Below are 27742 nucleotides of genomic sequence, written 5' to 3'. Positions count from 1 at the left end.
ACATTATACCCTCTGATACCCAATATTTCTCTCGCAATGCGTATACGACGCGTTGGCAAGCCTTTGGCAATCGACTCCGTTGCCGTGATTGCGTTTCGGGGGCAAATTGGCTGAAAGGAGTGAGAAGTCGCGTCTGGTATTTGGTCTTTGTTTACTCATTGCCTAATTGCATGAATATTTTTGGCTCATGCACAATTTGTTTATTATTGTTATGGCCGTCTGTTGCTGTTGATTTTTGTCCCAAAACACTATTCGAAAGGTCAAAAGGCCAATAGACTGGGCGGGACAATCTGAAAGCTCAATTAAATGAAATATTTACACTTCATTTGGTATCCTGTTTTGATGTTAATTAAATACACAAGCCTATGTCCTCATTGAATGTATTATTTGACGTTCGATTTGCTGGAATAAGAAGTCCATCTGCTACAATAATAGTGGTCAGTATTGTAACTAAAAACTAAGGGTGGACCGAAGGAAAAAAATACAAAGATGTTGCTCCTGCTGACTGCCTTTCAGCTCAAGTCGAGCGAACATCGGAGTTGTTGGCAGGCACTGCCTTTGCCAGTTACCAGTTGCAGTTTCCTACTGCTTTCGACAGCTGTGTCTCGTCCTTGCATCCTTTCTTTTCCTTTTTTTTTTCTTATGCTTCCTTGCTCCTTGTGTGTGGTACGAGTTTATCCTCCCCGTGGAGAGAAACATAACATAAAATGCATTTTCCGCATTAAAAAACTGAACCAGAAGACCCGTCTGACTTACACATGGCCCCTCTGGTTGGCCTGAGGCAACAAATTGCTTCTGATTTCTTATTTGCCCGCCCTTTATATTCCCATTTCGCCCATGTGTGCGGCATTTTATTTAAATTAATGCCATTAAAGTGTTAAATGCTCTTCAAAAGGCTCAAACGTGTATTGAAAATGCTTCTCCTCAAGCATAAAATGGATATTACTACTATATGAGCTTAGACGGTTAAGAAAATGTGTAAAAAAGTTGTGCAAAATTATGAAATATAAGTCTACAATCTGCTTCAGAAATTACAGTAATTGGCCAAGATAGTTCTTTGAAGGTTTTGGACAAAATGGGATATTTTCTAGCACTGTCCCCACAAGTAAAGCCGGAAATGGAGCCAACATTTTATTTTGAGAATTTCAAGGATTCTTTGATGCAGATCGACGGGGAATAGTTCCCTGATTCACAAATGGTACGCCGTTTTTGAATCGGCTGCGAAATAGTGAAGATATTCGCCAAAAACTGAGGGAAAAGCGCCAATCGCACTTTTCCAAGGGGTACCATCAGGATTTTGGCCGGAAATGGAGCCAAAATTTTCTTTTGAGAATTTCAAGGATTCTTTGATGCAGATCGACGGGGAAAAGTTCCCTGATTCACAAATGGCACGCCCTTTTTAAATCGGCTGCGAAATAGTCAAGATATTCGCCAAAAACTGAGGGAAAAGCGCCAATCGCACTTTTCCAAGGGGTACCATCAGGATTTTGGCCGGAAATGGAGCCAACATTTTATTTTGAGAATTTCAATAATCCTTTTATGCAGATCGACGGGGAAAAGTTCCCTGATTCACAAATGGTATGCCGTTTTTGAATCGGCTGCGAAATAGTGAAGATATTCTCCAAAAACTGAGGGAAAAGCGCCAATCGCACTTTTCCAAGGGGTACCATTAGGATTTTGGCCGGAAATGGGGCCAAATTTTTATTTTGAGAATTTTGATAATCCTTTTGTGCAAATCGACGGGGAAAAGTTCCCTGATTCACAAATGGTACGCCGTTTTTGAATAGGCTGCGAAATAGTGAAGATATTCTCCAAAAACTGAGGGAAAAGCGCCAATCGCACTTTTCCAAGGGGTACCATTAGGATTTTGGCCGGAAATGGGGCCAAATTTTTATTTTGAGAATTTTGATAATCCTTTTGTGCAGATCGACGGGGAAAAGTTCCCTGATTCACAAATGGTACGCCGTTTTTGAATCGGCTGCGAAATAGTGAAGATATTCGGCAAAAAACTGAGGGAAAAGCGCCAATCGCACTTTTCCAAGGGGTACCATTAGGATTTTGGCCGGAAATGGGGCCAAATTTTTATTTTGAGAATTTTGATAATCCTTTTACGCAGATCGACGGGGAAAAGTTCCCTGATTCACAAATGGTACGCCGTTTTTGAATAGGCTGCGAAATAGTGAAGATATTCTCCAAAAACTAAGGGAAAAGCGCCAATCGCACTTTTCCAAGGGGTACCATTAGGATTTTGGCCGGAAATGGGGCCAAATTTTTATTTTGAGAATTTTGATAATCCTTTTACGCAGATCGACGGGGAAAAGTTCCCTGATTCACAAATGGTACGCCGTTTTTGAATAGGCTGCGAAATAGTGAAGATATTCTCCAAAAACTAAGGGAAAAGCGCCAATCGCACTTTTCCAAGGGGTACCATTAGGATTTTGGCCGGAAATGGGGCCAAATTTTTATTTTGAGAATTTTGATAATCCTTTTGTGCAGATCGACGGGGAAAAGTTCCCTGATTCACAAATGGTACGCCGTTTTTGAATCGGCTGCGAAATAGTGAAGATATTCGGCAAAAAACTGAGGGAAAAGCGCCAATCGCACTTTTCCAAGGGGTACCATTAGGATTTTGGCCGGAAATGGGGCCAAATTTTTATTTTGAGAATTTTGATAATCCTTTTACGCAGATCGACGGGGAAAAGTTCCCTGATTCACAAATGGTACGCCGTTTTTGAATAGGCTGCGAAATAGTGAAGATATCTCCAAAAACTGAGGGAAAAGCGCCAATCGCACTTTTCCAAGGGGTACCATTAGGATTTTGGCCGGAAATGGGGCCAAATTTTTATTTTGAGAATTTTGATAATCCTTTTACGCAGATCGACGGGGAAAAGTTCCCTGATTCACAAATGGTACGCCGTTTTTGAATAGGCTGCGAAATAGTGAAGATATTCTCCAAAAACTAAGGGAAAAGCGCCAATCGCACTTTTCCAAGGGGTACCATTAGGATTTTGGCCGGAAATGGGGCCAAATTTTTATTTTGAGAATTTTGATAATCCTTTTGTGCAGATCGACGGGGAAAAGTTCCCTGATTCACAAATGGTACGCCGTTTTTGAATCGGCTGCGAAATAGTGAAGATATTCGCCAAAAACAAAGAATGTTTTATTTCCCACACTTGCAGTCAAAATTATATTACCGCATGCCAGGGCTTACTATAATTAACAGTGCGTGAGATGATTTTTGACATAACTCAAATGAATAAAATTCGTTCATTTATTCCGCACGTATTTAGGCTAATTTATGTGACTGTGTGTGTGTAACCTCATTAGAGGTTGTGTGTGTGGCCCATAAAATTCACTTTTCGAGCAGGCATTTTTAATGACTTTTTCTTTTTTTTTTCATTTTTATTTTGTTGCGCTGAGAAGAAATTACAAGCGAAATGAAATGATTATGCATGGAATGATGTTTAAATGTGTGTATCACCCGAGGGCCATGACATTGTCATTTAATTGTTTTTATTTTATTTCCCTTCCACATCTGATCAGCATTTTCACTTAATTCTGTGAGAGTTTAACATTTAATAGCATACTTTGCAGGGCAGGACTGTCGCCGGCACAAGATATTTCATTGCCTTGGCTTGCAGATGTCTCCGTGGCGAAAAACGTGTCAGCCATCCTCATATGTGAATACATATACGTATATATTCGTTGTCGAGACACAGCCATGCATAAAATATATATATAAAACACGAAAAAAAAGGACAAATTTGTCTAAATGTGCGTGGGAACATTGCAAATACAAGTGAGTACATACGAAATATATTTGCCTATATAATTCATTACACGCTCCTTTGTCTGCAATTTTCTGCCAACACAGCAGCCTCGAGTTCAAGTCTGCCTCTGCCCCTGCCTTGAGTATTGAATTCTTCACGAATATTTACGCTCTTTGTTTCAACTTTGACTCTTTGACTCTTAAAGCCCGTAAGTAAAAGCAGAAAGTACAAGGAACAAACTTTCTTTACGCTCAATGTCAGGCACTAATTGGGCATCTTTGGTTGGCTGTTACACTTTTTCGACTCATTATGCTGGTTAAGTTAACAACAGTGACTCAATTGTGGTGCACAGATCCCCAGATGCCAACAACTCAGCCCAATCCCACCCACAATCCCGACAACTAATTAAGCTTCGATTAACTTTCCCCAAAGAACAAAAGCGGGCTCTCTTCGTGGGGGGCTTCCTCTATGAAAAGCCGCAGAATACCAAAAATTCTGATACCATGACTCCCAACGCCCCCGAAATGTCCTGGAAATGGCCGTGAAGAGGAATCAACCAGTAACCAGTAACCAGAAACCAGAATCATTCGACGACGGCCTATTCAATTGAAACCATTTTGTAAATAATCGAAATATGGAAAGCATTTCAAGTGCTTTGGCGCAAACTTTCTCCACACGTTGCGGTATCATTTTCGATGAGAACTATGCAACTATATAACCATAGACGAGGCTATATAGCCTCGAGTGCTTAAAAGTTCAAGATTGTGAGAATTTCAACAATGGAATAAAAGTTTTTATGTTAAATGGGAATTAGAGCAGAGCAGAGCTGCTGGTTGTAGTGAGGAAGGTGGACCAATAAGAGAGATGGGAAATAGAGAGAAAGAATAAGAGCTCACATTGATGGCTTCAGTGGAATATGCTTTAAGTTTATATTTTAGGTAAAGTTCATGAGGATATTGAGTTTTGTAACTTAACGTTGAGGTATTTTTTGTATTTTTCATAATGGCGAAGGTCAGATCTCGATGTCAATGCCTTTAAGCTTTTATCGATACATCATATCTCAAAAGTGCTCATCTCTAAAAGTATTTGGTCACCTTATCACCAGTATTCACAGATTTTTTATTGAAAATCCTGCTTTTAGTTATCCAATAAAATGTACAGCTAGCTTTATTAATCTTTTATCTCCCAACACCGATGCCAATATCAATCAATTCAATTAATGCCTCAATTCAGGGCTTTATCTGCCACTCACTGGCCCTGCAACACCACATAAAAAAAGAAGAAGAGAAGGGCGGGGGAACAAAGCAAAATGGAGGCACGAAAAAAAATGTCGAACGGAAATCCCGAACAAACCGCAATGGCCGGCAGCAGACAATGCAAATTGTTTGAGTGTTGCTCTGTCTCTCTCTCTCGCCTTAGCTCTCGCTGGCACCTTCCTCTGACTCTCTCTTTCACTTTGTATCTGTATCTGTAACTGCGGTTTCCGTTTTGGCTTTCTTTTTGCAAATGAGTGTATGTGGGTGTGGGTGGGTGTGTTTTTATTGCATGTAAAGTATTTGAAGTATTTGCAAACTACGCTTGAGTGTATTCATTCTCTTTATTTTTGAGTGAGAGGGCAGCACTGTGAAAGAGACAGTGCTAGGGAGGGGAGAAAGAGACAGGAGAGTCTTTAATGTACTCGAAGTTCATTTTATATTCATGCACTTTACAATTTCTTGTTTCCGATGCAGGCCAAATGCATGGCTAGGCCACAATAGGTCCGCCAGAGGACACAATCTCAAATGCACACAGGACCCAGACCAAGTTGAGCAGCAGGATCAGGCTGGACTACTCCTTCGGTACGGTTTCGTTTGGGCAATCATCTACTCCTGAGTGCTTGAGTGGTCTTTAAGCTATCTGCTTGCTTGCTTATGATGTATAGAATATGATACCTGGGGAATATGATTTATGCCAAAATGGCAGCCAAAAAACCATAAAAGTTACTCCAGAAAGGGGGGAATTTTGTTTTCCATGAAAGTATGCATATTAAATAAATTACACGAAAATATTAGAAAGGTTCTCTGGGTGTGTGTACATAATATATTATTTATATGCAACAAGAGCAAGGCTATTATATTAAAAAATTGTAGTTTGTCTCTCAGAGTTTGTCAGCTTGTGGTAGGGTTTTAATAGTAACTGTCCCAGGACTCGCAATCAACAAACTCTTATTTTCTGAATCAGTACTGACTTTAAGGACATTTACATACAAAAACTGTGGGGAACAATGCCCGGCCAACATAAATATCGGAAAGGAAACACGTGCAGGCGCCTGGCGACAATCATTACAAGGACGATGAGCATAAACAACAAAGAGGCAACATCATGACAGACGGAAATGCAAACACAGCACTTACACACACACACACACACACACAGACAAACACTCGCCCATCAAACTCGCATTCATATACATATGTATGTATGTATTTACATACCACAGCACGTGTCGCTGTATTTGTGTCACAATTTATAAAGAGGTGAGGTGTTGGAAGGGGAGTGCCAGATATGTACATATAGACGACACAAAAAATCTCACATTATGTCAAATGTTTTGTTTGTCCTTTATGGGAGGACATGTCGGCGACTGTTTTTGTTTTCTTTTTTTTTGGGGGGGGGGGGAGGTTGGAAAAAGGGAACAGGAGTACGTGCCTGTTGAATTGGCGCGACACGATTTCAGATTTAGTTCGCATTTTTACTGGGCAATCGAGCACAAATTAAACCCGGATCAAGGACTCGCAGGAAAAAGCAGAAAAAAATAACAGAGAGTACTCGATTCAGCAAACGCTGGCTAAGCACTTGGGCGACCGTTCTCAACCTGAAGTTTGCCGGGATTAACTTGCAGTCAAAGTTTTTGTAACAACCACAAAAAAAAAAAAACCGGCAACCAAAAAAATAAGAAGGGTATTGGTAGGAAAAGCAAGCACAATTGGGTCAACACACAGCCAAATCTTTTCTGCCAGGGAGTTTGGGATTGGGATTTCCTCCTGGTATGGCAATAGAAAATAGAAGACGAAACTGCAAGAGCAAAAGCCAGCAAAATAATCCCCAAGTCCTTGAGTCCTGCCAGCTCTAGATCTCCTAAAGTTTTTCAAGTTCAATATTTGTTGCACTGCATTATCTGCTCCTGGCTCCTGATAATTGATGTCTGTTACTTGTTAATTATCTTCAGAGCATGCTCGTTATAATAGGCTTATTAGCTGCTGTCCTGGGCTGTGTCTTTGTGCATTTTAGATCCTTTCACCTATGTAGCTACTTGTCCAAATCCGACTCCCCGAATCCGGAGTCTGTTCAATTATACTAATGCTATTATCCTGCGCATTACTCATACGCCATGTGTGCCCGGAATTGGCGCCTCATAAAATGCAGAGTTCGCATTTAGATATTATTTGTGGGCCTGGGTAGTGCAATTATTTGCAGAATCTCGAGTCTTGAGTCTTGAATTGAATCCAAGGCAATCTTAAGACAAATAATTTCTCGAACACGAACCACACGTTCACACACTCTAGACCGAAAATGTGAGGCCACAAACTGTCAGGCCGAGACGGCTGCTGTTCTGTGGCCCGGTCTTGCCGGCAATAAATCTTAAAGTTCATTAAAAAGTTTATTTATATTTCCACCTGCTGTGTCTTCTGGGAGTTCAGGCGAAGTCTGCAAAGTGTCAAAGAAATAAAAGCCCGAATTGCCGACAAATCTTTGTTAAGCTTGACCTTGACGAATGGCAATCATTATGTGGAAAAAGTTTACTCACCTTTGAGGGCTTTATTCAGTAGGTATATTAAAAAAATAAATAAATAAAAAGGTAGGCAATCTATCCATCCATTGAATGTGAAATCTCTGCTGACTATCGCCCAATTTCTTAATTAATAAAACATCGGATATTTTTTTGTTCATCAATGGAACACATCCATTCACTAGCTTCATTCAACTAAAATGTGTTTTCGCCATTGAGGAGTATGCGGCACCAGTGCGGCATCAAAAGGAAGCGCTCCAATAACTTTGAATAGCATCACAGATACACACCCCCACCTATCACACTTGCACACTATCACACTCCCTCATAGATACAAAACTCACACACACATGCACTTCGGTTGCGGCCTTGTCTTTGTATTCATTAACAATGGAAAGTGGTTTTAATATGGCTTTAATTGAGATCCGGCGGAAAGAGTCCTTATCCGAGTGGCAGTGCAAATGAACTGGTACAGTGTAGACATGAGGGCTATGGTTTCCATAACGAAAGTCCTTACATATAAAGCTAAAAACTATGTTTTAGTTGGAATTTTTATTAAAAATTCTTTACAACTCACCCAATACTGATTGTCCTTCTGGGATTTGTAGATCAAAAAGGATAAGAGGAGGTAAACATAGATAGCCAATATAATTAATAAAGCGAACAAAAAAACAACCATACAGATCTCATCGATCCTGTGACGCTCCAGGCTGAGATTTCGACGAGGATACATGGTTCTTACTGGACTAGGATTATCCTGAAAAAGGATACAGTTTATATTTCTCTATTAAGTGAAATCTAATCCCTGAAGTATTTGGTTTTAATAATATGTATAGTACTCACCAAGTGTCATCCAAATATAATACAAACAAATTCTAGCTTCCGTATAGAATCTCTCTCGCTCTGAAGGACGACATCCTTGCTGGCAACTCAATCACATCGCACATCATACTCGGAGCACTCGCCAAAGTCAGACTTGAGAGTGAAATAGGCAGCCAGACAGATGCCACAGACCAGGGCCAGGACACCCAGCCAGAAGACTATCCGCCAGAAGGGCCAGGGTCCTGTCGGCTTCTTCTTTTCCCGCCGACCCGATCGCCCGATCTCATCCTCGTCGGAGGAAACTCCCCCACGCCTTCGTCGCCACCATTTACGTATCTTGTCCATGAAATTCCTCTGACTTCCGGTGGTTTGCATCATTTTTGTTTTTGCTCAATAATTGATTGGATTTTCCCGAGTAACTCGACAACAAAAACAGAATGATAACATTTTATTGAAATTACTTGGCCGAGGGCGGAGAAACCAGCACGGGATTCGTCTCGGTGGCAAAACTTTTGGCTAATTATTTAAGTTAATTGGCCTTTGTCCGCAAGAGGACAGTGTGGAATGATGGGATGATGGGAGTGGTTAGAGGTTGGAGGTTGGGAGGTCAGGCCTAAAATATTTGCACAAAGGCCGCAAAATGTCTCGCAAATTTGTTCAAATTACTTGAAACACCGAAAGGACTTCGACATGCCTACAAACCAAAAGTCCATGCATAAATAAAGTGGTATTCCAGCCTCCAACCACCATTCCACCTCCACTCTCCGACTCGAATATAAAAGGACCTTGTTTGCGGTCCACAGAGTGAGAGATGAAAAGTCATTTCTCTCCATTATTTGCCAACTAATTGGTTGTAGGACTTGGCCATATTGTGTGCAATTCAGGCTTAAACATTTACCAAGGGATTTTTGGAATTTTGGAAAGGTGTCGAATACAACTCTCTCATCCATCACTTCTCGGGGAGTGATCCTTCGGATGCCTTTGGTTTTGGATCAATTAATTGGCCAAATGAAAGATGCGCATCCTGCCAATGCATTGAGAGCCACTTAAGTTGCTCCTTATTCTTATTTCTCCTCAGTGTGTTGGGTCTGTGTGGGTGGGATGGCCTGATTTTAAAAGGATGTCTGTCTGCCAGGCATCTCCCCCAGCGAGGATGCCCTTTTGAATGTGCCACTGCCTCAATTTCAGTTTCTGTTTGATGTTAATGAAAGTTTCCGTCGTGCAAATAAAGCCAAAAGCATGGAAATCAGTAAAACAAATTGCAATCTGCTTTTTATCGCACGTCGCTGCATGACAAGGACCAAAAGGCTCCTGGCTGACTGCCTGACTGGCTGGTTGCTTCCTTTTTCCATCATCGATTGGCTGGCTTCTCCTCCTCCATCCAGTTACTGGCCAGGCAGCCAGGCTATTGACTTGCTCATTATGGCCCTGATGATGACTGCTCTCTTGCCAAGGCTTTTGCTTCTACTTGGCACCCGGTTCCCCAGTTCCCGGTTCCCAGTTCCGTTTCATTTTCAATTCGTTTTCAATTTACTCTCCGGCAGAGTACAAAGCGTGGATAGCTATTTTCATTCCATAGCCGTAGCTGGTATCCTGTATCCTGCATCCTGTATCTCTGTATCGTGGCCTGGCAATCAGGAGGCCATAAATTGTTAATATATTTTAACGGATATTCAATTTCCCCACTCACTAGCCACAGAAAACGCATTAAATTCGCAACAAAGCTAAGCCGCTTCAGCCGAACAACGCCAAAAATTGTTCAACAGCCAGACCAAGGAGGTCATATTAAAAATTCAAAGTCCTTATAGAATGGCTAGAAACTTTTTGCCGTCCGGGGCCAAGACATAATAATAATATAGAGGAAAAAAAAAAGGAAAAACTTAAAAATAAAATAAACCAGAAGAAGAAGCAGCTGCGGCAGCAGGACTGGCAAGGACAATGAGGAGACAACAAGTAAACTATGAACTGAGAAGCTGAGAAACTGGAAAACTGGGAAACTGAGAAGATGCCGAGAAACTCAACTATGCCCAAGTTGGCTGTCCAACTGTTTATTTTCACCAGGACTTCGTCTTTCACAGGATTCGGCCTTATTACGCTTGGCGGCCCATCATGCGATCTGCATGGCCAGAAGGCAGAGGGGTGACGGTGCATAAGGACGATGCACTTTAAGAAAATGAGTGGCAAGAAGACCATTAAGGATATGTCTGCTATTGCCCATTATTTCTTGTAATTTAGAAACTCTCCTAATTTCTCTCTGTGTCTTTGTGGCAGCATCACCAAGCTACTTGTCAACTAACTTTGCAACAATAATCGCCAACGTTTCGAGACACCAAGCGGCATGGGGCATGGGGCTGTGGCAGTGAGAGAACTGAAATACCATCTCGTAGATAAAAACCAGAAAACAATAAGACCTAAGGCTGACTTTTATTCCATCTGGCTCGGCCTCCCAGCCACCCAGCCATCCAGCCCCCCACAATTTTCACGTTTTAGTGCACTGCGACTTTCAGAAGCGTTTACCCTCGAAGATGACAAAGGTCCTCAAAGGACCAAGAGTCGAGAAAGGCACGAACAGCAAACCAATAGGCTGAGCAATAAACTCAAAAAGGGAAAAAGGAGTGAAGGATCTCTTCAGACTTATGAATGACTTTTCTCGAAAGCTGTGATTGCTTTTTCTTTGAATTTTATTTTGAATTGGGAGACAAATAAAAAGAGTTTAGATATTGAATTAAAAATAGAATTAAAATTAACCTCAAAAAAATTAAATGAAAAACTAAATCAGTAAGAGGCTCAAGGCATAAATTCAATTCAAGTGGCAAGTAATCTCATTTAATTAAAAGGAATCTCTTATGCCAACTTTTTGGTTCATTGAAGTATTGAATTAGTCCTTTTGCCGCAGGGGCTGCCATAGTCCTGTAGGATCTATACTATGGCTGGCATTGTCGGAAAAGTGTCTGTTTTCCAAAAGCTTTCCCGAAAAGAGCAAAGTAGAACTAAAGCGACAGTGGATAGCAGATAGCAGATAGTGTGTGTGGCATATGTAAATTTCAAGCTAATTAAAATTAGCATATATTTTCCCCTTTTGCGAGGACATATGCGCTCACTAAGAGGGGTTGTGTGTTTGTTTGTGCCACACACACTCATACACTCACACACTGGCACACCCTCACAGACACAAACACACACAAACAGACACACACTCGCACACCATCCCAGGGCTCAGCCACAAGAAGACGTGGAAAACTACGCCACGAGAGCTGATTAAAAGAGAAAGCTAACAAGCGTTTGCTCTTTGCCCCCCTTCTTAGTCCTGCCCCTGCCCACACATACACACATTCAGCACACACACAACAACACACTCACATGTATGCCAGAGGGGGTTTCTGTGTCATTTCGACTCTGCATTGGAGTCGTAAAAATTTATTGCAAATTTTTTTTTCCAGTCGACCCTAGCCTGAGCCGACGGGCTTAAGGCATTATGCCTTTTAATTAAACCGTTGAAATGTGTGTCAGACATAAAAATAAAGCCAAATGGAATACAATTTTACACATTTCTTTGAAAAACGCCCACTCAGCCATTTAAATTGTTCGCCTTTGCCTACAAAGCTTCTTATTAATTATGATAATTATGCTTTGGTGCTGGTCGGCATTTTAATTGCTCATCCGCCGTGTTGCACAATTTTTATGAAAAATGCATGAAAGGGAAAAAATTAATCATAAAAATCTTGTACATACAATGTATTTATAAGAAGAAAAAATAAAAATAAATTTCCCATAAAGTGGCATACATCAATTCGTAGCTGAGTTCACATGGCTTGGTTCTGCTTGCGTCCAGGATGCACTGTGTCCTTGGTCTGAGTCCTTTGTTAATTGCCGGAAATGCAAATTGGGGGTTGTGGGCAAAATGGCGAAGGATAATGGGTGACTGGGATAGACATTAAAAGCCGGAAAGTAAAGGAGAGGTTAAGGAGAGTGCGATGCTCTCGACCATAAATGATTTCCATTTTAAATGCGTGCGTAACGCTTTTTTCCTTTCTTTTTTATTTACTTTTGGAGGTGAGACAGCTTCCTCTACTTTCCTTTTGGAGCGGGCCCACTTTGTAAGCAATTTTCGTTTTTTCTTCACAGGAAGGACAACGACAACGACAACGGCAAGGACAACGACTTTGGCTTCACACCAAATTTGATTTCACTCGCAAGACGTTACGAGGCGCTCTCAGGTTAAATGGTGCAGAAACTCCTGTTGACTGTGTGTTGGGTCCCGTCCCCCAATCAAGTTCTGACCCCAAAAGCCGGGTCTCTGGGTCTCTGGGTTCTTGGCATCTCGAAATGAATTTAAAAGCCACTCCAGCGGAGTGAGTCCGACGGAGTCCGATGGTTTCAAACCAAATCCGGTTTGTTGTCTCTCTATAAATAAATGTCACAAGTTTTACATTTCAATGGCGGGACCAGAGAGCCGGGCATTCGCTGTCAATTTGTGCGTCTCTCAAGCGCATTTGCATAACAAAATTGCCATGCATTTCTCATTCCGTTGGCCATTTTTTTGTTGTTCGCCATTTTATTTTTAGTCTGCCACATGCTCTTTGAACTTTTTCAGTCGAATGTCGAACTCTCCGAAGAAGTCGAAGTCTGAACAGTTCGTAAGAGTCAGTTATCCATTTGCAGCTTTGCAAGTTTTGACTGCAGAATGTCAACAAAATAAATGCATAAATAAGGAGATCAGCGTGTCAGGCCACCATACCCCTCCTCCACTGCCATCCACTACCCACGCGGGATTTTGCCCCTTTGAAGAGGTCTCAATATAACGAGATGATGAAAAATGTTTGAGTTTTGCATTATTAAAGTTCTTGGCTGGCAGTTGGCAACTTTTCACGTGCTGATAAATGGCTCTCGGGACGAAGGAAGCTAAAGGCAAAAAAAAAAAAATCACAAGTTAAAAAAAATAAGGGGAGAACTATTTTCACTCATTCCTTCGAGGGTGTTTTCAATTGAAATATATACACGTCCATGACTTTATATCTCCATAGCTCGGCTGCCTCTACCGAGAAATGAGAAAACGTAGCATACTTTTTTGGGCTTCCTAAGCATCCTCCTCCCATCAGCCCAAAATCATCAGCTTCCTTTTATTCTTTTCACATCAATCCATTTATTGTAAAATACGCTGTTTTTTGGGGGTTTTCATTTCTTTTTTTTTAGTTTAGTTTCTTAATTTACAGGACATACAGTATATATTATTACATAGTTTATAACTTATGGGCTAAATGCAAAATTTTAGCTCTTGTTGATTTTTAGTTTTCTCGTTTTGTTAATTTTTAGTATTTTTGGTATACGCAAAACTGCAGAAAATAGTATTTCTTTTTAGTATTTCATATAAACGGTCTTATTAATTCGTAGGCCTTGGTTTGCTGCAACTATTTCTTGGTTTTGACTTGATTTCTTTGGCATGCGACTGCATTGGTTTTTTTGGGGGCGGATTTTCTTGGGATTCTTATTTTTTTTTCATCATTTTTTTTTGAGTTGTAAGCAAGCACTATCCATTATCCATATGGTACAACAATTACAAGTACAAGTACATTTAGTAACGCTAATTCTATTAGATGTATACTGCATATGACTGATATGGTGGAACTTAGACTAATCCATTGAAAATTCTTACTATATCGCCTGTCTGTATATTTATTATTTGTCTGAGATGAGCCTAAACGATGATTAGGCCGCCTACCGGATGCCCTTACAAGCTAACAATTAGTTTCCAATATTACTTCTAGACATTAACGCCTCGATTCCTCTCGAAATCGAAATCGAAATCGAATCGAAAAATGATATGCTCGCGCCAATAATGGGTGTCGCGGCTCTCGCTTTAGTTAGAACCGAATGCGGAACTTAAGCCTCTATGAGATCTTGTTGAAAGACCAAAGAATTTCATATATATATTTAAGGGTAGAATGGTTATGCTACATTACGCATACGCCTAGTGTACTCTAAGGCCAGAGTAAGCTCCATACGAAAGATCAACTAACAACTATTACTTAGATCTGAAATCGGGGATCTGAACTATACGGACTATATATACACAATGTGGACTCTCTATTTTACACATCGACTGGGCACGGGATCTTTGAGATCGGCACATCCCCCCGACTACAGTGCACTCCCAACTATAGTAGGCATGGCTCTGGTGGTTCACTGTAGCAGTTTCCCGCTCACTTACGCTGCCCTCGCCACCGTCTCTGTCTGCGCCGCCGCCGCCGTCGTTCCTTCTGTTGTGGTTGACGTGGCACTACTCGATGGTGCAACGGCAAGTGGCAACGACGCCGGACAATCGGCGGCGGGCAGACGCTTGACCAGCATCTGGGACGACTTGACCGCGATCCATTCGTTGCGAGCGGCATCGAACCAAGTCAGCCCCAAATTGTACCGCCCATTGAGATTGGCGTGCTGGCAATGAGAGAACCACCAGCCACCCTCATAGTTAGCAGCACAGTGCGTCTGCGAGATGTCCCTGTCGTCGTCGATCGCCGAGAACTGCATGCCCTGCTGGTAGTTCAGGGCGTCGGATGCATTTCCGGCGTACTCTCCGATATGCAGCCGATATCCGTCCGCCCGCGATGAGATGTAGAATCGGCCGTACTCGGCCACCCAAACGTGGTCGTAGATGTCCTGCATCTGCACCCGCAGCTGGCTGCAGTTGTCCAGCGTCAGGTGGTGCAGCTGCTCGTTGCCGATCCAGAACTCGCCGCCCGGCGTGCCGAAGCCCCGGGCGTAGTCCGCCCAGGAGCGATTGAAGTCAGCGCTGCCGTCAAAGCGACGCTGCACAGTCGTCCAGCCGTCGGAGGTGCAGTGGGACATCAGGGGATGACGCTGCCCGGCGGGTGCAATCAGATGCAGTCCATCCTGCTGGGTGTGCACCTCGCTGCAGTCGTGCGGCAGCTTGTTCACGATGGCCTCGTACTGGGTCTCCACGTTCTCCAGCTCGCTGACCAGAGTCTCGGCCAGGGCCGAGTCAATGGTGGCGTCCTGAAGGGCCTGTTGGTGGTGGGGGCGCTTGTGGGGTTTGTTCAAGTGGGAGAGCTGCAAGGTACCAGGAGAAAAGGGGATAAAGTGGGTTAGAAAAAAGAACTCTCACACTTTTAACACATTTTCTGTAAAAGTTATCATTAAACTTAAAAATCCTCACCTTATTCTTGAACTCATCATTCACCAGGGACTGCAGACGATCCACATTGGTCCTGAGCTCGTCCACATTGGCTGTCAGCTTCCGCATGCCCTCGCGCTCGTCCTGCAGGACACTCACGCTCACCGCCATGGCCTGCAGGGATCTGGCCGCGTTCTTGCCCTCCTCCCGCACTAGGCTCTGCTCGGAGGTGATCTGGGCGTTGGCGAACTCAAGCTTCGAGATCTCATGCCTTAGCTCGGGGATGCTCTTGTCCATCTTGGTCTGCAGGCCCTCGACGTCCTCAAGTAGCTCCAGCATGGAGGTGTGCAGCTTGTCCAGCGAGGCGATCTGGCTGCTCAGATTGAAGTTGGCATTAGCGATGCGATGCTGCTCCACCTCCAGGCTTCGGACCCTCTCGTCGATGTGATGGAATCGGAGCTGGTTCACCTGGCGGCGGAGATTCTTCTGGGCCATCTGGAGATTGTGGATCTGTTCGCTCTGGAAGCGGCAATGTCGGCGCTTGTGATCGGCTGTGGATTCAAGGCCAACGGGCTGAAAGGATACACAAGCAGGGAGAACACATTAAAATGAAATCCTTAGAAAAGACAAGTCCTGGCAGCTATCTGAGATTGTTTGGGGAAGAGCGCGGGCTGAGGATTATGTCTGGCTGGAAATGAAATGCTAAATCCTGTTATTATAAATGCATTTCATAACCAAGGATGAGCCAGTGGTTGGGTGAGAACAATAATGTCAGTTTCAGCTACAGCTATAGCTTCTGCTCCTGCTACTGCTCTAGCTACTGCTCCTGTTCGTGAATCATCTCCCACTTCCAGCTCAAGCCAGGAGCTTTGCCCAAAGCGTGCAAATCCCCGAAGCTGTAGCTGCTTTTACTTCTTTTGCTGACGTGGGCGGGCGTGGGGCGTGGGGCGTGGGATTTCTCGGCCCACTCCCGATGGTAAAAGCTGCATAAATTTCCACACACACACACACACACACGCCCATACAATATGCATAGAAATAATTTTGCTGAGTGACAGCACCACCAGTAACAGCAGCAGTAGCAGCTGTAAACCAAGGTAATGCCATTTGGGTCACATTCGTTCTAGCCCTGAATGAATCGCATAGCCCGTTTTCAACGCCATGCGATCTATTCTGTTATACTATAGAGTCTATAGACTCCTTTCATTTGCGTATCCTTTATTTCATGTCCTGTGCGAATGTCATTTGTGTGAATGCGTGGCCATCAGTCATAGAAATGTCCTGGGTAATTGACTAATAAAGGGTCCTAGCTGGCGGCAAAAGGGGCATCAGAAAGTATCCTGCTAATGAATGCAATGACTGAAAGTGACTGAATGGACTCCGACGAGGATGAGGACCAGTCCGAGGACAAACCGGAATTATGAAATGACAACAAACGAAGGAGGATTAAAAAGTTCACTCTGTTGAAGTTTCTACTTTTTACTTTGAGTCTGTCAGGGTTTATTTGGGCGACCTAAATAATAAAAATATGAAATATATTTCAAGCATTTCCAAAGAAGGACTTGCGCTGTAAAAAGTCACACCGTAAATACACTTTATTTTACGCAATTTTTTGGAGATTTCCTCCTCGAATTCAATTATTCGTCGGACAAACAGAAAGCGGCAGAAAGTAAATAAAGGCCGGAGAGCCAGGGACCAGCGGCGGGAAATATGGAAAATGTTCATGAATATTTATGGCGTTTGTGGCGTTTGTTGCGATTTGTGGCACATCGGCCGGCATCGAACAGTGCTTCAGTGGAGGAGAGCTCCGTTTGGAAATGTTTTCATTGCTGGAGCAGGCCACTAGTTCCACCAGTTCCACCAGCACCAGCAGCTCCTCCAGCTCCTCCACCAGCTCTACGCTTTTCCGCATTTTCCTTGGCGCGTCTTCTCTTTTTGTTTGCTTTGCCTTCACGCACGTTTCGCTTCTGGGCTCTGCAGTGGGCGGCGGACTGTGGGTGGCGGACATGGCTCCTCCATCGTTGTTTTATGTGAAAGGTCACGAACGCGGCTAATACGACACGTTCGCGTTTTATATGAACTCTGGCCGAGGCGGGAAGTGGCCATCAAAAACGAGAAATCCGTAATGTACGCCGTAAATATTATTAAATTCCTGCATACATCTCGGTAAGGCGGAAAGGTGCCACTGGCTGGCTGGCGTATAAATTTTCGCCCATCAACGCTATAATTAAATGTGATTTATGCGGCTCCAATTTCCCACCGACTTGAGGAGGAGACAACTCAAGCCAAGTCTGTGGCAATGTCCTTGTTAATTGAAATCGAAATTGATGAATAAATATTTAAAGTGCCTGCCGACAGTTCAAGTCATAAACAAGTGGAGGAAGCTGGATCCTGGGGCCATCTAATTAATTTCCAGCCACACCGAGCGCCGCTTCAAGGATTAAAAGTGAAAATTTTACATGCTGTACTTAAGTGAAAGCTAACAAGGATTTGCTATTAGCCTGACAGCCATACCGGAGCGTCAGGGGTTGAGAGGCTAGGAAGCTTTGTGCATAGCTTTCTGCATTGAGGGGGAAAAAAAAGGAGCAAAAATCTGCTCCTGTTACGGGCACTCCTGCTGGCCCCGGCTGCTGCCGCTTCACGGCAAATTGTCGTAAAAATTTAATAGGACTTTTGTGCGATGCTTGAAAAAGTTACGCTCAACTGCAGATAGACACAAAAAGGCGCGGCCCCGGGGCAGAGGTCATATGGACGGAAGGGAGGGCGGCGAGGGCACCTAGGGTGCCACAAAATGCCATTAACTTAATGCGCATTTTGGGGGGCAGAGGCTTGGGAGGAATGCTCTAAGGCCAGAAGCCAGCAGCCAGGACGTCCTCAACGCAAATGGCACAGCCTCAAAGTCAACGTCAACCTGATCCCTGACCGAGAACCGAGAACCGGCCGACGTGTGCATAATTTCAAACTAAAATATTTCCCACAAACATCCATCCATCCAGCACCTCCGCCCGATGGGGAGTCTATATTTAATTTCCAAGAAAAACTCCAGCCAGAAGTTGCAGATGAAATCCGAGACTTTACGGGAAATGTTTCAATAAAGATGATTCCCATGAAATATATATCATGTCGGGCCTCCGAAGGACTCTGCCTCGACTCGAACAATCAAACAAATTGCCGGCAATAGGAACTGTGGAGTAAGAAAAGCAGAAAACCAGAAGCTCCAGTATAGAGATGGGTTGTAACATGAAACAAAAGCAAAACAAATATCAACATAAATAAGGTAAAAATGCCAGTTAGTGGATGGAGAGTGGGAGTGGGTCCTGTTGCCGAAAACAAACAAACATAGAAAGCAGTTGCCTGGAACCGAAACCGGATTCTCCGTGTCAGGCAGCCTTGGGGATCCTGCCAGCCTGCCAGCCTTTTTCAGAGAACTGTGTGCCTGCTCCTGCTGCCTGGCATTTGTTTGCCTTGCTAATTTAACAGCCAGCCTCTCATATTCCATGCCATCCCGAATACAGATAGTGTATAGTATAGTATATGGCATCAATAACCAATGATAAACATGGGGGCTTCTTTTCTGCCCACCAACTGTTGCAAGTGACAGCTTTCGTCGAAGCAATTTGTTACACAATCCCCGGCATGGAATATCTATTTACACATACATACACGCATATCCTTTGCCGGTATGTCCTTTATCAATTAGAGTCGACGAGCCATATCCGACTCTTCTCTGTCACCGCCAGATGGCACTCGGCACTCAGAACTCGACACAAGTCAAGGTTCAAAAGGCTTTCACCTTTGAGCCAATAGGCCGGAAGATTATGCCTTAATTCGGTTAAGTTAATAAATTTAATTAAATTATTTATACTTTTGGAATACTTTTCCTTGAAATCCTTGCTATATATTCTGTTTTATTTATTTATCCTTGATATCCTTGTTCAAGTGCTTTCCAAAAAAATGTTCTTCGGGGCCCTCTGGGTTCTGGGCTCTTAATCCCCCCAGGTATTTCTGGTTTTTGCATAACTTTCTGCCCTGCTTTGTACTTTCTCCTCTCCGCTCCTCTCCTTTCTCCGGCTAATCAAATAAAAGAAAGTTGATTAAATTTAACCAACCACAGCCACAGCCACACACACACTCTGAAAGTATTTTTATCTATTTTTTGGTTTTTTGTTTCCCGCCAGCCACCTGTGTTTGTGTTTTTTATTTATTCTGTAGCTGGTTTCTGGTCCTTGAACTGTTTTCACTGTCTGTCAGTAGTATCCTCCTGATCCCTGCTGGTCTTTGTAATCTCCTCCTCGCCTTTTTCTTCTAATTTAACCTAATTTCTGCTTTGCTGCGCTTCTATAATAACAATTTTCAAAAATTGCTTTTGGTTTTCTTATGGGAAAGTACAAGAACTGGTTTTGATGGTCAGGTTGCCCTTCTCCGGAGCTCTCCCTGGCTGGCTCTGGCTCTGGCTCTCCCTGGCCTTTATGTGGGAAAGAAGCCAACAACAGACTGAAAAATTGTAATGAAAAGGATCAAATTGTGCTGAAACATCGCGAACCGGGGGAGGGAGGACAACTGATTATCGGAGCACTTGAGAGCATCTGCCGCTGCTCCAACTCCTGTTGTTGTGGCTGCCAAAAAGTTGCCAAGACAAGAGACAAAGGCAGCCTGTCCGTCTGCCCGTCAACCTAAGCCAGTTCCCAAAGCAGCTGGCCATCCACTTGGCCAAGCTCTTGGCTAAGGGCGATTAAAAGGTGATTTCCTGCTTTTTGTTTTGCAATTTTCAGCAATTTCGCTTTATATTTGGCAACGGCCTGCCCATTAATGATATATAAACATACCCACACGCAACTCGAAGCTGGCCACTCGCTGTTTGGAAGGATACATGTGACGGGCCTCAGTGATCCACCAAAAGAGGCTTAAACCGATTGACTGAATACATAATCCCCCTGCGCCCCACAAAGGGATACTTAAAGACCCTCATGGGTCTCATAGTAGGGAGTGAACAGTTCAAGATGGTCAACTGATTCTGATTGCCAAGCACTTGAACTCCACTTTTCTAGCTCAATTAATCCAAAGTAATTTAATTTTCAGATCAGATAAAGTTAATAATTTAAGATATCTGTACATTGGGTATCAGGAAGTCGTATATCTTAAGAAGATATTAAAATATTGCTTCCCTTCTTAAATTCCTATTTCGCCCTTTTTTGGAGATTGGCAAGTAATTGCTTTAGCCCGGCTCTCGTTGGCGAACAAAGCCAACAGCCAAAGCCAAAGCCAAAGCCATTTCTTGGCCAAAAATATTCCTCTAAGCAAGCAAATTTCGCCAAAAAACGTTGGCCAACTTCAAAGTGAAACCCAAAGTGAAACAGGAGGAGCAACAGCAACAAGATCAAAACAGGTGGCAGAGAAACCAGTTTGGATGCTTTTTTCTTTTTTCTTCCCAGGGCCAGAGCCAGGGCCCCACTGACATATTTCGTTGATGGTCGAAGCGACGCAACCACATTCTCATATTGGAGCGAACCGAAGTATAATCCTTTTAATGAAGCAACCTGGAGCTTGTTCCCTCCCTTCTAGTCCTGCCCTATACCTGTTGGCAGCTGCCTTTGTTTTCCCTCGAAGTGGCCCCATTGTTGTTGCTACGTAGCTGCTGCTGTTGATGTTGCACGTTGCTCTGATGTTGCTGTGTGATGGCTGCTGGTTGCTGGTTGCCCCGTTGCTAGTTGCTGTTTCCCGTTGCTGTTGCTTCTAGACCGTTATTGACATTAATTATAATTAAGGAGCTGATAGGGCGTCGAGTCCTTTCCGCAGTATGGACAAAACAGCAACTAGAGCTTCAGCTGCAGATCCGATTTCGGTTAGTCCCTCTGCCTGGCTGCCCCCTTGAGTTATTCCAGCCATCACTTAGACCAAGAGACTGGTCACAGGAGTGGAAGGAAGGACGAGCCAACAAGGATGCCACCGATCATTACTCCATTTTGGGGCAAAATCTCTTTACGATTCTGCTGGGCTCGAGAATATTATGCCATTGAGTGGCTTGACTTGAATGCGAGCCTAAGTGGCTGCCCCCGAGTCGGCTCCGGCATTAAATATTAAATACGACAACGTCCTCCGTCCTCCGTCCTCCGTCCTGCGTCCTGCGGTGCGTATGAGTAATTTCGGGCAGCGTATGTGGCAGGCCATTAAAAGCGGCAAGGTAGAGGACCCGAAGAGCAGCAACTTCGTTCACAATCGTTAGCACATCGTGCCTCACCTGACACACTCGCTGGCAGTATAAAATAAGGCATAAAACGGCCAGATAATGCCCCACCAGGTCGGCGGTCTCTTTATGGGGGACGCACTTAAACCAGAAAACAAAACAAAGCGGCTTTGGTTCGTTGGGCTGGGAGAAGGACATAAAGCGGCACTGGCGAAAAAATCAGGACCAGTCAGGACCAAGGATAATATTTGGAAGAAAGTTTTCTCCGCCCATGGACACCCTTTTTCTCGCCGTGCAGGACCTTTTGGCGGTGGCCCTTGCGTGCTTATCTGATCATTAGCATAAAGTTGGATACCCACCTCTTGGCTGGCTTCCAGGCTGCCGCTCTCCTCCTCCACGCTGGCCGAGCCCCGCTCCTTCTGATCCCTTTTCTGCAGCTTGACGAGGGCGTGTTGGAAGTCCTGCTCCTGCTGTAGCATCTCCTCGCGCAGTTCCTGGACAAAGACTTCGGTCTGCTGTTGCCTTTCCCGCTGGGCGGCCAGGTCCAGTTTCAGCTGCTGGTAGTCACTGCGAATGGTGGCCAGGTCCTCATAGGTGGAGCTGCGCTGCTGCACGTCATTGGCCACGTTGCCGGCACTGCGCTGGAGCTCCACCAGCTGTTTGCGGATCTCCGAGATGGACTGTTGCAGCCATTCGACGGTCAGGCGCTCCTTGTTGCCACTCTGGGCGGCGCGTAGCGTGGCCACCTCGTCCCTGTTGGGAAAAAAAAAAATTAAAGAAAATTGAATTAAAAACGTGTCTTTAATTAGCGGCAGCGTAAAGCTTTAATTGCTTGTATTGGCCAGGTGGAGGCCCGGGCCGGGAATCTAATTTAAATTGACATTTTCAGGCGGGCCGAGCCGGGCGACTAACGTAATTGGCGATGCGGCCGGCGTGTGGTCCACTAATGGGATTTCGTCCTGCACTCAATCAGCCACCCACTAGCGCCCTCCTGCCGCCTAAACCTCCTCCCGATCCTGTCCACCATTTAAGTTAAACATGGCCGAATAATTTCATGTCCCAAGGCCGGAAACAATGTCAGCAAACAGCGAATCACAGAAGTCATTCCGGCCAGGAGCATTAGCGAACAAAAACAAATGAAAAATTTACAAAAACTTTGGCGAAAAATCAAAAAAACACGGAGGAAAGTTGGGAGTAGAAGCCACAGACATGGCATTGCTGGGGAAAATGAAAATGTTGTAGCACTTGTGGCAGTTGCCAGCCTGCCAGCCAACTCGAACGCATTTTTGTGGCATTTCAGACAATTAAAGTAGTCAGTTGGAAGGAAGGCGGAAGTGGAAGTGGAAACGGCACCAGGACACAAGCACAAGAAGCAGCCAGAAGAAGAAGTCGAAGCCAGAACAAATTCGTGGCGAAGGTAAAAAGTTTATTTTTGGTTACACCAGCTGCTGATGTTCTTGTTTTATTTTTTTTTCTGTTTGTCCTGTCAAAAGAGCAAAAGCTACATTAAATTTTTATCAAAAAAATATCCGAAAAAAAACAAACAAAATATAGAACTAAAAAATATTGAAGAAAACTTTGCTGCTTCTTGGTCTGGCATACATCACATTTGGTTAAATTTTTCTTGTTTTTATTTTCGGTGGCGTATACGTAATATTTCAAATTGTTGCATTGTGCGTGTCTTTTTTTTGTTGTTGCTTTTTATGAGTCGAAAAAAGTTTTGTGGCCCAGACCAGACAGTCGGGAGAAACCACCATGCTGAAAAGTTATGATTCTGGCAAAAGGTTTCCCCAAAAAATAGTCTGTTTTCAACACCAAGTCCATGCCCCCTTCCTAGTTTCGTTTATTTTTTAGTATAATTACTTAAATATTTAATTAAACTAGGGGTTGGGGTCTGTGTGGTCTGGACATGAGATGAAAAACTTGTTTCTCTTTTTCAGTATTTTATTTTCTGCTTTTCTGCTTTTTTGAATGAAAGTGTAAACGGCGCTGATGGGTTTTTTGTCGAAAAAGCAGCAAAGCAAACACGGTTCTAGCCAGTACTACCAGATATGTGTTGGCTCAGTTGGTTTGGATTCTGTCTGGGATACTGGGGAGCACCTAAAATGTGCATTACTGTCCAAAACAAACCGGGTTAGACCTCGGTTGTAATGCCGAACTCGCATTTCTCCCATCGCTTGGCAATTTTTCGCATGGCTGGTGCAGAGTTTTGCTGATTTTCTTTTTTTTTTTGGGGGGAATAAAAAAAGCGGGAAAAAACAGGGCTGTCATTCAAGCGAAAATTGAAAACGCTGTCAATGACATGCGAGTAAATTGAAAACGCAACATGAACATTGCAACGGCAGCTCCTGATTTGATGATGTCTGATGGGGAAAGGATACTTCAGCTGCTTTAATTACCAAATGGATGCATTCGAGTTAGTTTCATCCATGGCTGGTCATGGCGAGAGTCCTGGCTGGTTCTGGCTGGTGGGAATATTATCAAAATACAGCCAGCCAGGCCAGGCAGTCAGTCGGTGCACTCAATCAGATAATGATGTCCTTGCGTGGCTAAGGATATGTGCGATAGTGGATCACATAAACCACAACCGACATGACGTTTGACTGGCATTTGCCTTGGGACTTCCTTCGCTTAAAATATATGTATGTACATGTCCTGGGATAGAGTCCTGGCGGTGAGCGTGTGTGTTGAATTATTTACGGTGTCACTGACAAAGTTACGATGTCCACGACAGCAACAACAAATGGTCTAACCTTGGCTATTTGTACACTAAATTAAGAGTGTGCCATTTTTACGTATTTTTTACGCTTCTGTCCTGCCACAAACGAGCCAGGACTCGTAGGACTCGAGTTTGTGTGTGTGTGTGTGTGTGTGTTGGTTCTGCTCGATGAGACAATCATTATTAGTCAGCCCATGACAAGAGAACAAATCACGAATACTACGCAAACTTGGGGCTTGGCTCATGGCTCGTGTCCTGGCTCTGATTAGATGTCTTATCCTGTTTCGTCCCTGCCCTACTACTCCCCTGCCACAACATATATATTTGTCTGAATTAGTCGGACACAATCATGATTCGCATTCGAATTCCTTTTCTCTGGAGATCTCCTTAAAGGAGGGGCTTAAAGTGAGGAACTCCTTACAGATTTCTTTCTTAATTAAGCAACAGGTCTAATAAAAAATCTTAAAAAGTTCTACCATCTGCTGGCCTAGCTCCTCAATTACCAATTCAAACTCGATTGTGGCAAGAAGGCCACCGTATCAGTGGCAAGCTTACCTCAGCTGCTTCAGTTCGCTGCGCATGTCGGCATCGGCGCTGGCCGCATTGGTGGTAAGCCGCAGGGATTTGCGCAGATTGTGCTCCAGCATCTCGTAATCCTCGCGACGCCGCAGCATCAGGGCGCCCAATTGCTTGGTCAGCAGTCGCACCTGGTCGCCCAGCTGCTTCTGGGCTGGCACGCCACTCGATACCACTTCCAGGGAGCTCAGGTCCTCGCTATCCTCCTCGTCGTCATCCACGAACCGGAGTAACTCCACACTAGACTCCAGCGAATCGGTTTCCGGCTTCTGTTTCGATGGAACTGGCTTCTCCGATGATGTGGTGGTGGCCGCCTTGGTGGCATCGCGCAACATGTTGTTCACGTCGCTCAGCACCACACCGCTGGTCGCTGCCCCACTGGCGGGGGCAACTAGACACTGGCAGACCGCTGCCAGCAGAAGGATTAGCCGCAAACTGGAACCTGCCATTGTTGCAGGACGATTTGAGTGTTTGCGAGAAGGATTGTTCTTTATTTCTATTCTTGGAATGTTGTTTTCGCTATTTTTCATTCACGCCGCGCCACAAAAAAAGCGGGAGTCAGGTTAGACGGTGGATTTATGCAAATTAGTGGCACGCATGCCGACACAACAAAGCACACACACAAAGAGACCCGGTAGTAAACTGGCCACGCACCGCTAAAGGACTCGGGCCGGCTATAAGGACTTCCCGACGGCGTGACAGTCAAACACCTTATAAAAGGCGCTGGCAAACAATGTTACAATTATTCCAGGAGCTCGCCTCGGGGCTTAATCCGCTTTGTTGCTTTTTTGGCTTCGCAGCACACTTCTGGCCACGCGAAACGTTCGCACCGCGCACTTGGGGGCTCTTTGGAGTTGGCTACTCGATTTCACTTCAGTTGCCTACTTCTGGGCTAAGACTGCTTCAAGCGCGGCGTTCGTCAAAGGACTGAAGCGGCGGCGGCTTCAGGATGTCCTTTTATACGCGCTGCCAGGCCGCCGCCTCGGCCAACTTCGCCATTTGTCGGTGCCGAAGAGAGCGTTCGGCGGCACGAAGTTGTTGGGGGAGTAAGAGAGCGGCCAGTGCGGAGTTCGTGTGGAGAGAGAATGGGAAAAGGTGTGAGTGAGAGTTAGCACCTGTGAGAGGTTTAAAATATTATAAATTAATATAAAATATTATTAAATATTATTAAATTATAATAGGTTAACTGTTTTTTTTTATTACTTCAAAAACGTAATACCCATCATAAAATTAATACTAGAAAATTTCTCTGAGTGCACAAGGTGTAATTGTGGGCGAGAGTCCATTCAAGGGAGTGAGAGAGCATGCAACAAGCATGCCTAAGAGAGCGACCAAAGAGAAAGTTCAGTTTAGTCATCTAAAGAGAGAGCGGCTAGTTGTTAGACTCAAACTAACTGTCAAAAAGAAGGATTAGTTTAATCAAGGATCATGGCCAACTGTTTGGCTGGCCAAAAGCCAAAATGGCGTCGCGGGTATCCTTAGCCCTTAGCCGTGCTTCCTGCCACTGACACATGGCGCGCTTGCGGTGAGTCCACATTTTAGACAGCCGCCGCACTGCAAGCGGCAGATGTTTAGGCCCAAGAGCAGACGTAAAAGTGCGAAAACATGTTGACGCGCTGCTCCGAGAAGAAAGGGAGAGAAGACATGCACACCATGAAGACCATGAAGGGGAGTTGCAATCCTGGGAAAGGACCTGAAAGAAAACAAGGAAAAAGCAAAAAGAAAACGATGGAAAATAATGATTGGTTTCGTTTCAATCTTAAAGGGAAAAGTTTATAATTACAAAAATAAAGTTTTCTTTCGACAAAATAAGCCTTCAACAAAAAGGAAAATAATTAAAAAATAAAGGATAAAAATAAAGAATAAAAAATATATGCAATTCTTAAAGCTATATGGCCTCTCCACCCAGAAGCTTTGTAAAAATTAGTTCATTTGTGGCACAGATTTTACGGCCGTTTTCCAGTTAGAATCGTTCGCCCATTTAACCGATTTTCATCTGTGATGTTCATAAAACCCAACTTTTTTGTTGGCCAGCAGGACGAGGATTAGTGGAATTGGAGCTTCTGCTGCCTAACCACCCCGTCCACCCGTCTACTATCCTGTATCTGTACCTCGCCCACTGGCGGCTGATATTTCCCAGACATAAAAGCCGGAAAAAGGTTTTAAAGTGCAAAGTTGGAATGCAGCCGCAAAAGTCAGTCGCAAAAAGGAGCAGCCCAGCCATTGAATCGTAGGTCGTGGAGCCCACTAGCTGCCGCATTGTTGCAATATGGATGCCCATCGCATGGGGCGCTGGAATGTGGCAGAAATATGCCAAAAAATACGAACCCAAAAAAAAAAAGCGTTGTAAGCTATGCATTTTAACTATATTCGGTTCTTACCATAAATATGAAAGGGGGTCTCGGAGGCAGAGGGTCAGAGGGGCCAGGGTCTGCGGGTCAACTCATTGGAACGCGCGCTTGGCTGAACACGGGCCCGAAAGGGGTAGCAGCACTGCACCAAAAACAGGGGGTGCAACAGTCTGCCATTGTTGGCACTTGGCGGCACTGTATTGCAATTTGCAATATATTAATACTCTCTCACAAAGGGTAGTCTAAATTGGTTGGGTAGTATGGTTTTTCTTTGGTTTTTTTTCCAAAAATGTACAGTTTATTAATTATCATTTAAAATTTAAACTTAAATATCTCTGAGAACCAAGCTATGCTTCAATTGTTTCTTCACGAAATAAGGAAAGACCTTTACTACGATAGGATTATAGAAGCCTAAAGAA

General features: G+C 44.0%; 2 protein-coding genes across 2 annotated transcripts; both read right to left on the bottom strand.

The window, feature by feature from the left end:
• Positions 1–7898: 7898 nt before the first annotated feature.
• Positions 7899–8801, bottom strand: LOC6495766. The gene is made up of 3 exons (XM_014908000.3): positions 8383–8801; positions 8117–8296; positions 7899–8064 (listed from the first exon to the last, which is right to left on the bottom strand). The coding sequence occupies exon 1, from the start codon at positions 8737–8739 to the stop codon at positions 8470–8472; it is 270 nt and encodes an 89-aa protein (XP_014763486.1). The 5' UTR covers positions 8740–8801; the 3' UTR covers positions 7899–8064; positions 8117–8296; positions 8383–8469.
• Positions 8802–13484: 4683 nt separating this feature from the next.
• LOC6495765 (protein scabrous) lies at positions 13485–25970 on the bottom strand. Its single transcript, XM_001959492.4, has 4 exons — positions 24952–25970; positions 22037–22430; positions 15536–16066; positions 13485–15429 (listed from the first exon to the last, which is right to left on the bottom strand). The coding sequence occupies exons 1-4, from the start codon at positions 25500–25502 to the stop codon at positions 14566–14568; spliced, it is 2340 nt and encodes a 779-aa protein (XP_001959528.2). The 5' UTR covers positions 25503–25970; the 3' UTR covers positions 13485–14565.
• Positions 25971–27742: the final 1772 nt, after the last annotated feature.

This window comes from Drosophila ananassae, chromosome 3L (assembly GCF_017639315.1).
Source record: "Drosophila ananassae strain 14024-0371.13 chromosome 3L, ASM1763931v2, whole genome shotgun sequence".
Classification (NCBI taxonomy): Eukaryota; Metazoa; Arthropoda; class Insecta; order Diptera; family Drosophilidae; genus Drosophila; species Drosophila ananassae.
The sequence above is the reverse complement of the archived record's forward strand: the minus strand, read 5'-3'. Positions and strand labels throughout refer to the sequence as shown.

What these genes read in the sequence shown, in the direction of transcription:
- LOC6495766 (XM_014908000.3), bottom strand. Translation starts at nt 8,739, where the DNA reads ATGATGCAAACCACCGGAAGTCAGAGGAATTTCATGGACAAGATACGT.
- LOC6495765 (XM_001959492.4), bottom strand. Translation starts at nt 25,502, where the DNA reads ATGAAAAATAGCGAAAACAACATTCCAAGAATAGAAATAAAGAACAAT. An exon ending in AGCGAACTGAAGCAGCTGAG is followed by an intron (nt 22,431 to 24,951) that starts GTAAGCTTGCCA and finishes TTTTCCCAACAG; the next exon opens with GGACGAGGTGGCCACGCTAC. An exon ending in ATGATGAGTTCAAGAATAAG is followed by an intron (nt 15,430 to 15,535) that starts GTGAGGATTTTT and finishes GGTACCTTGCAG; the next exon opens with CTCTCCCACTTGAACAAACC.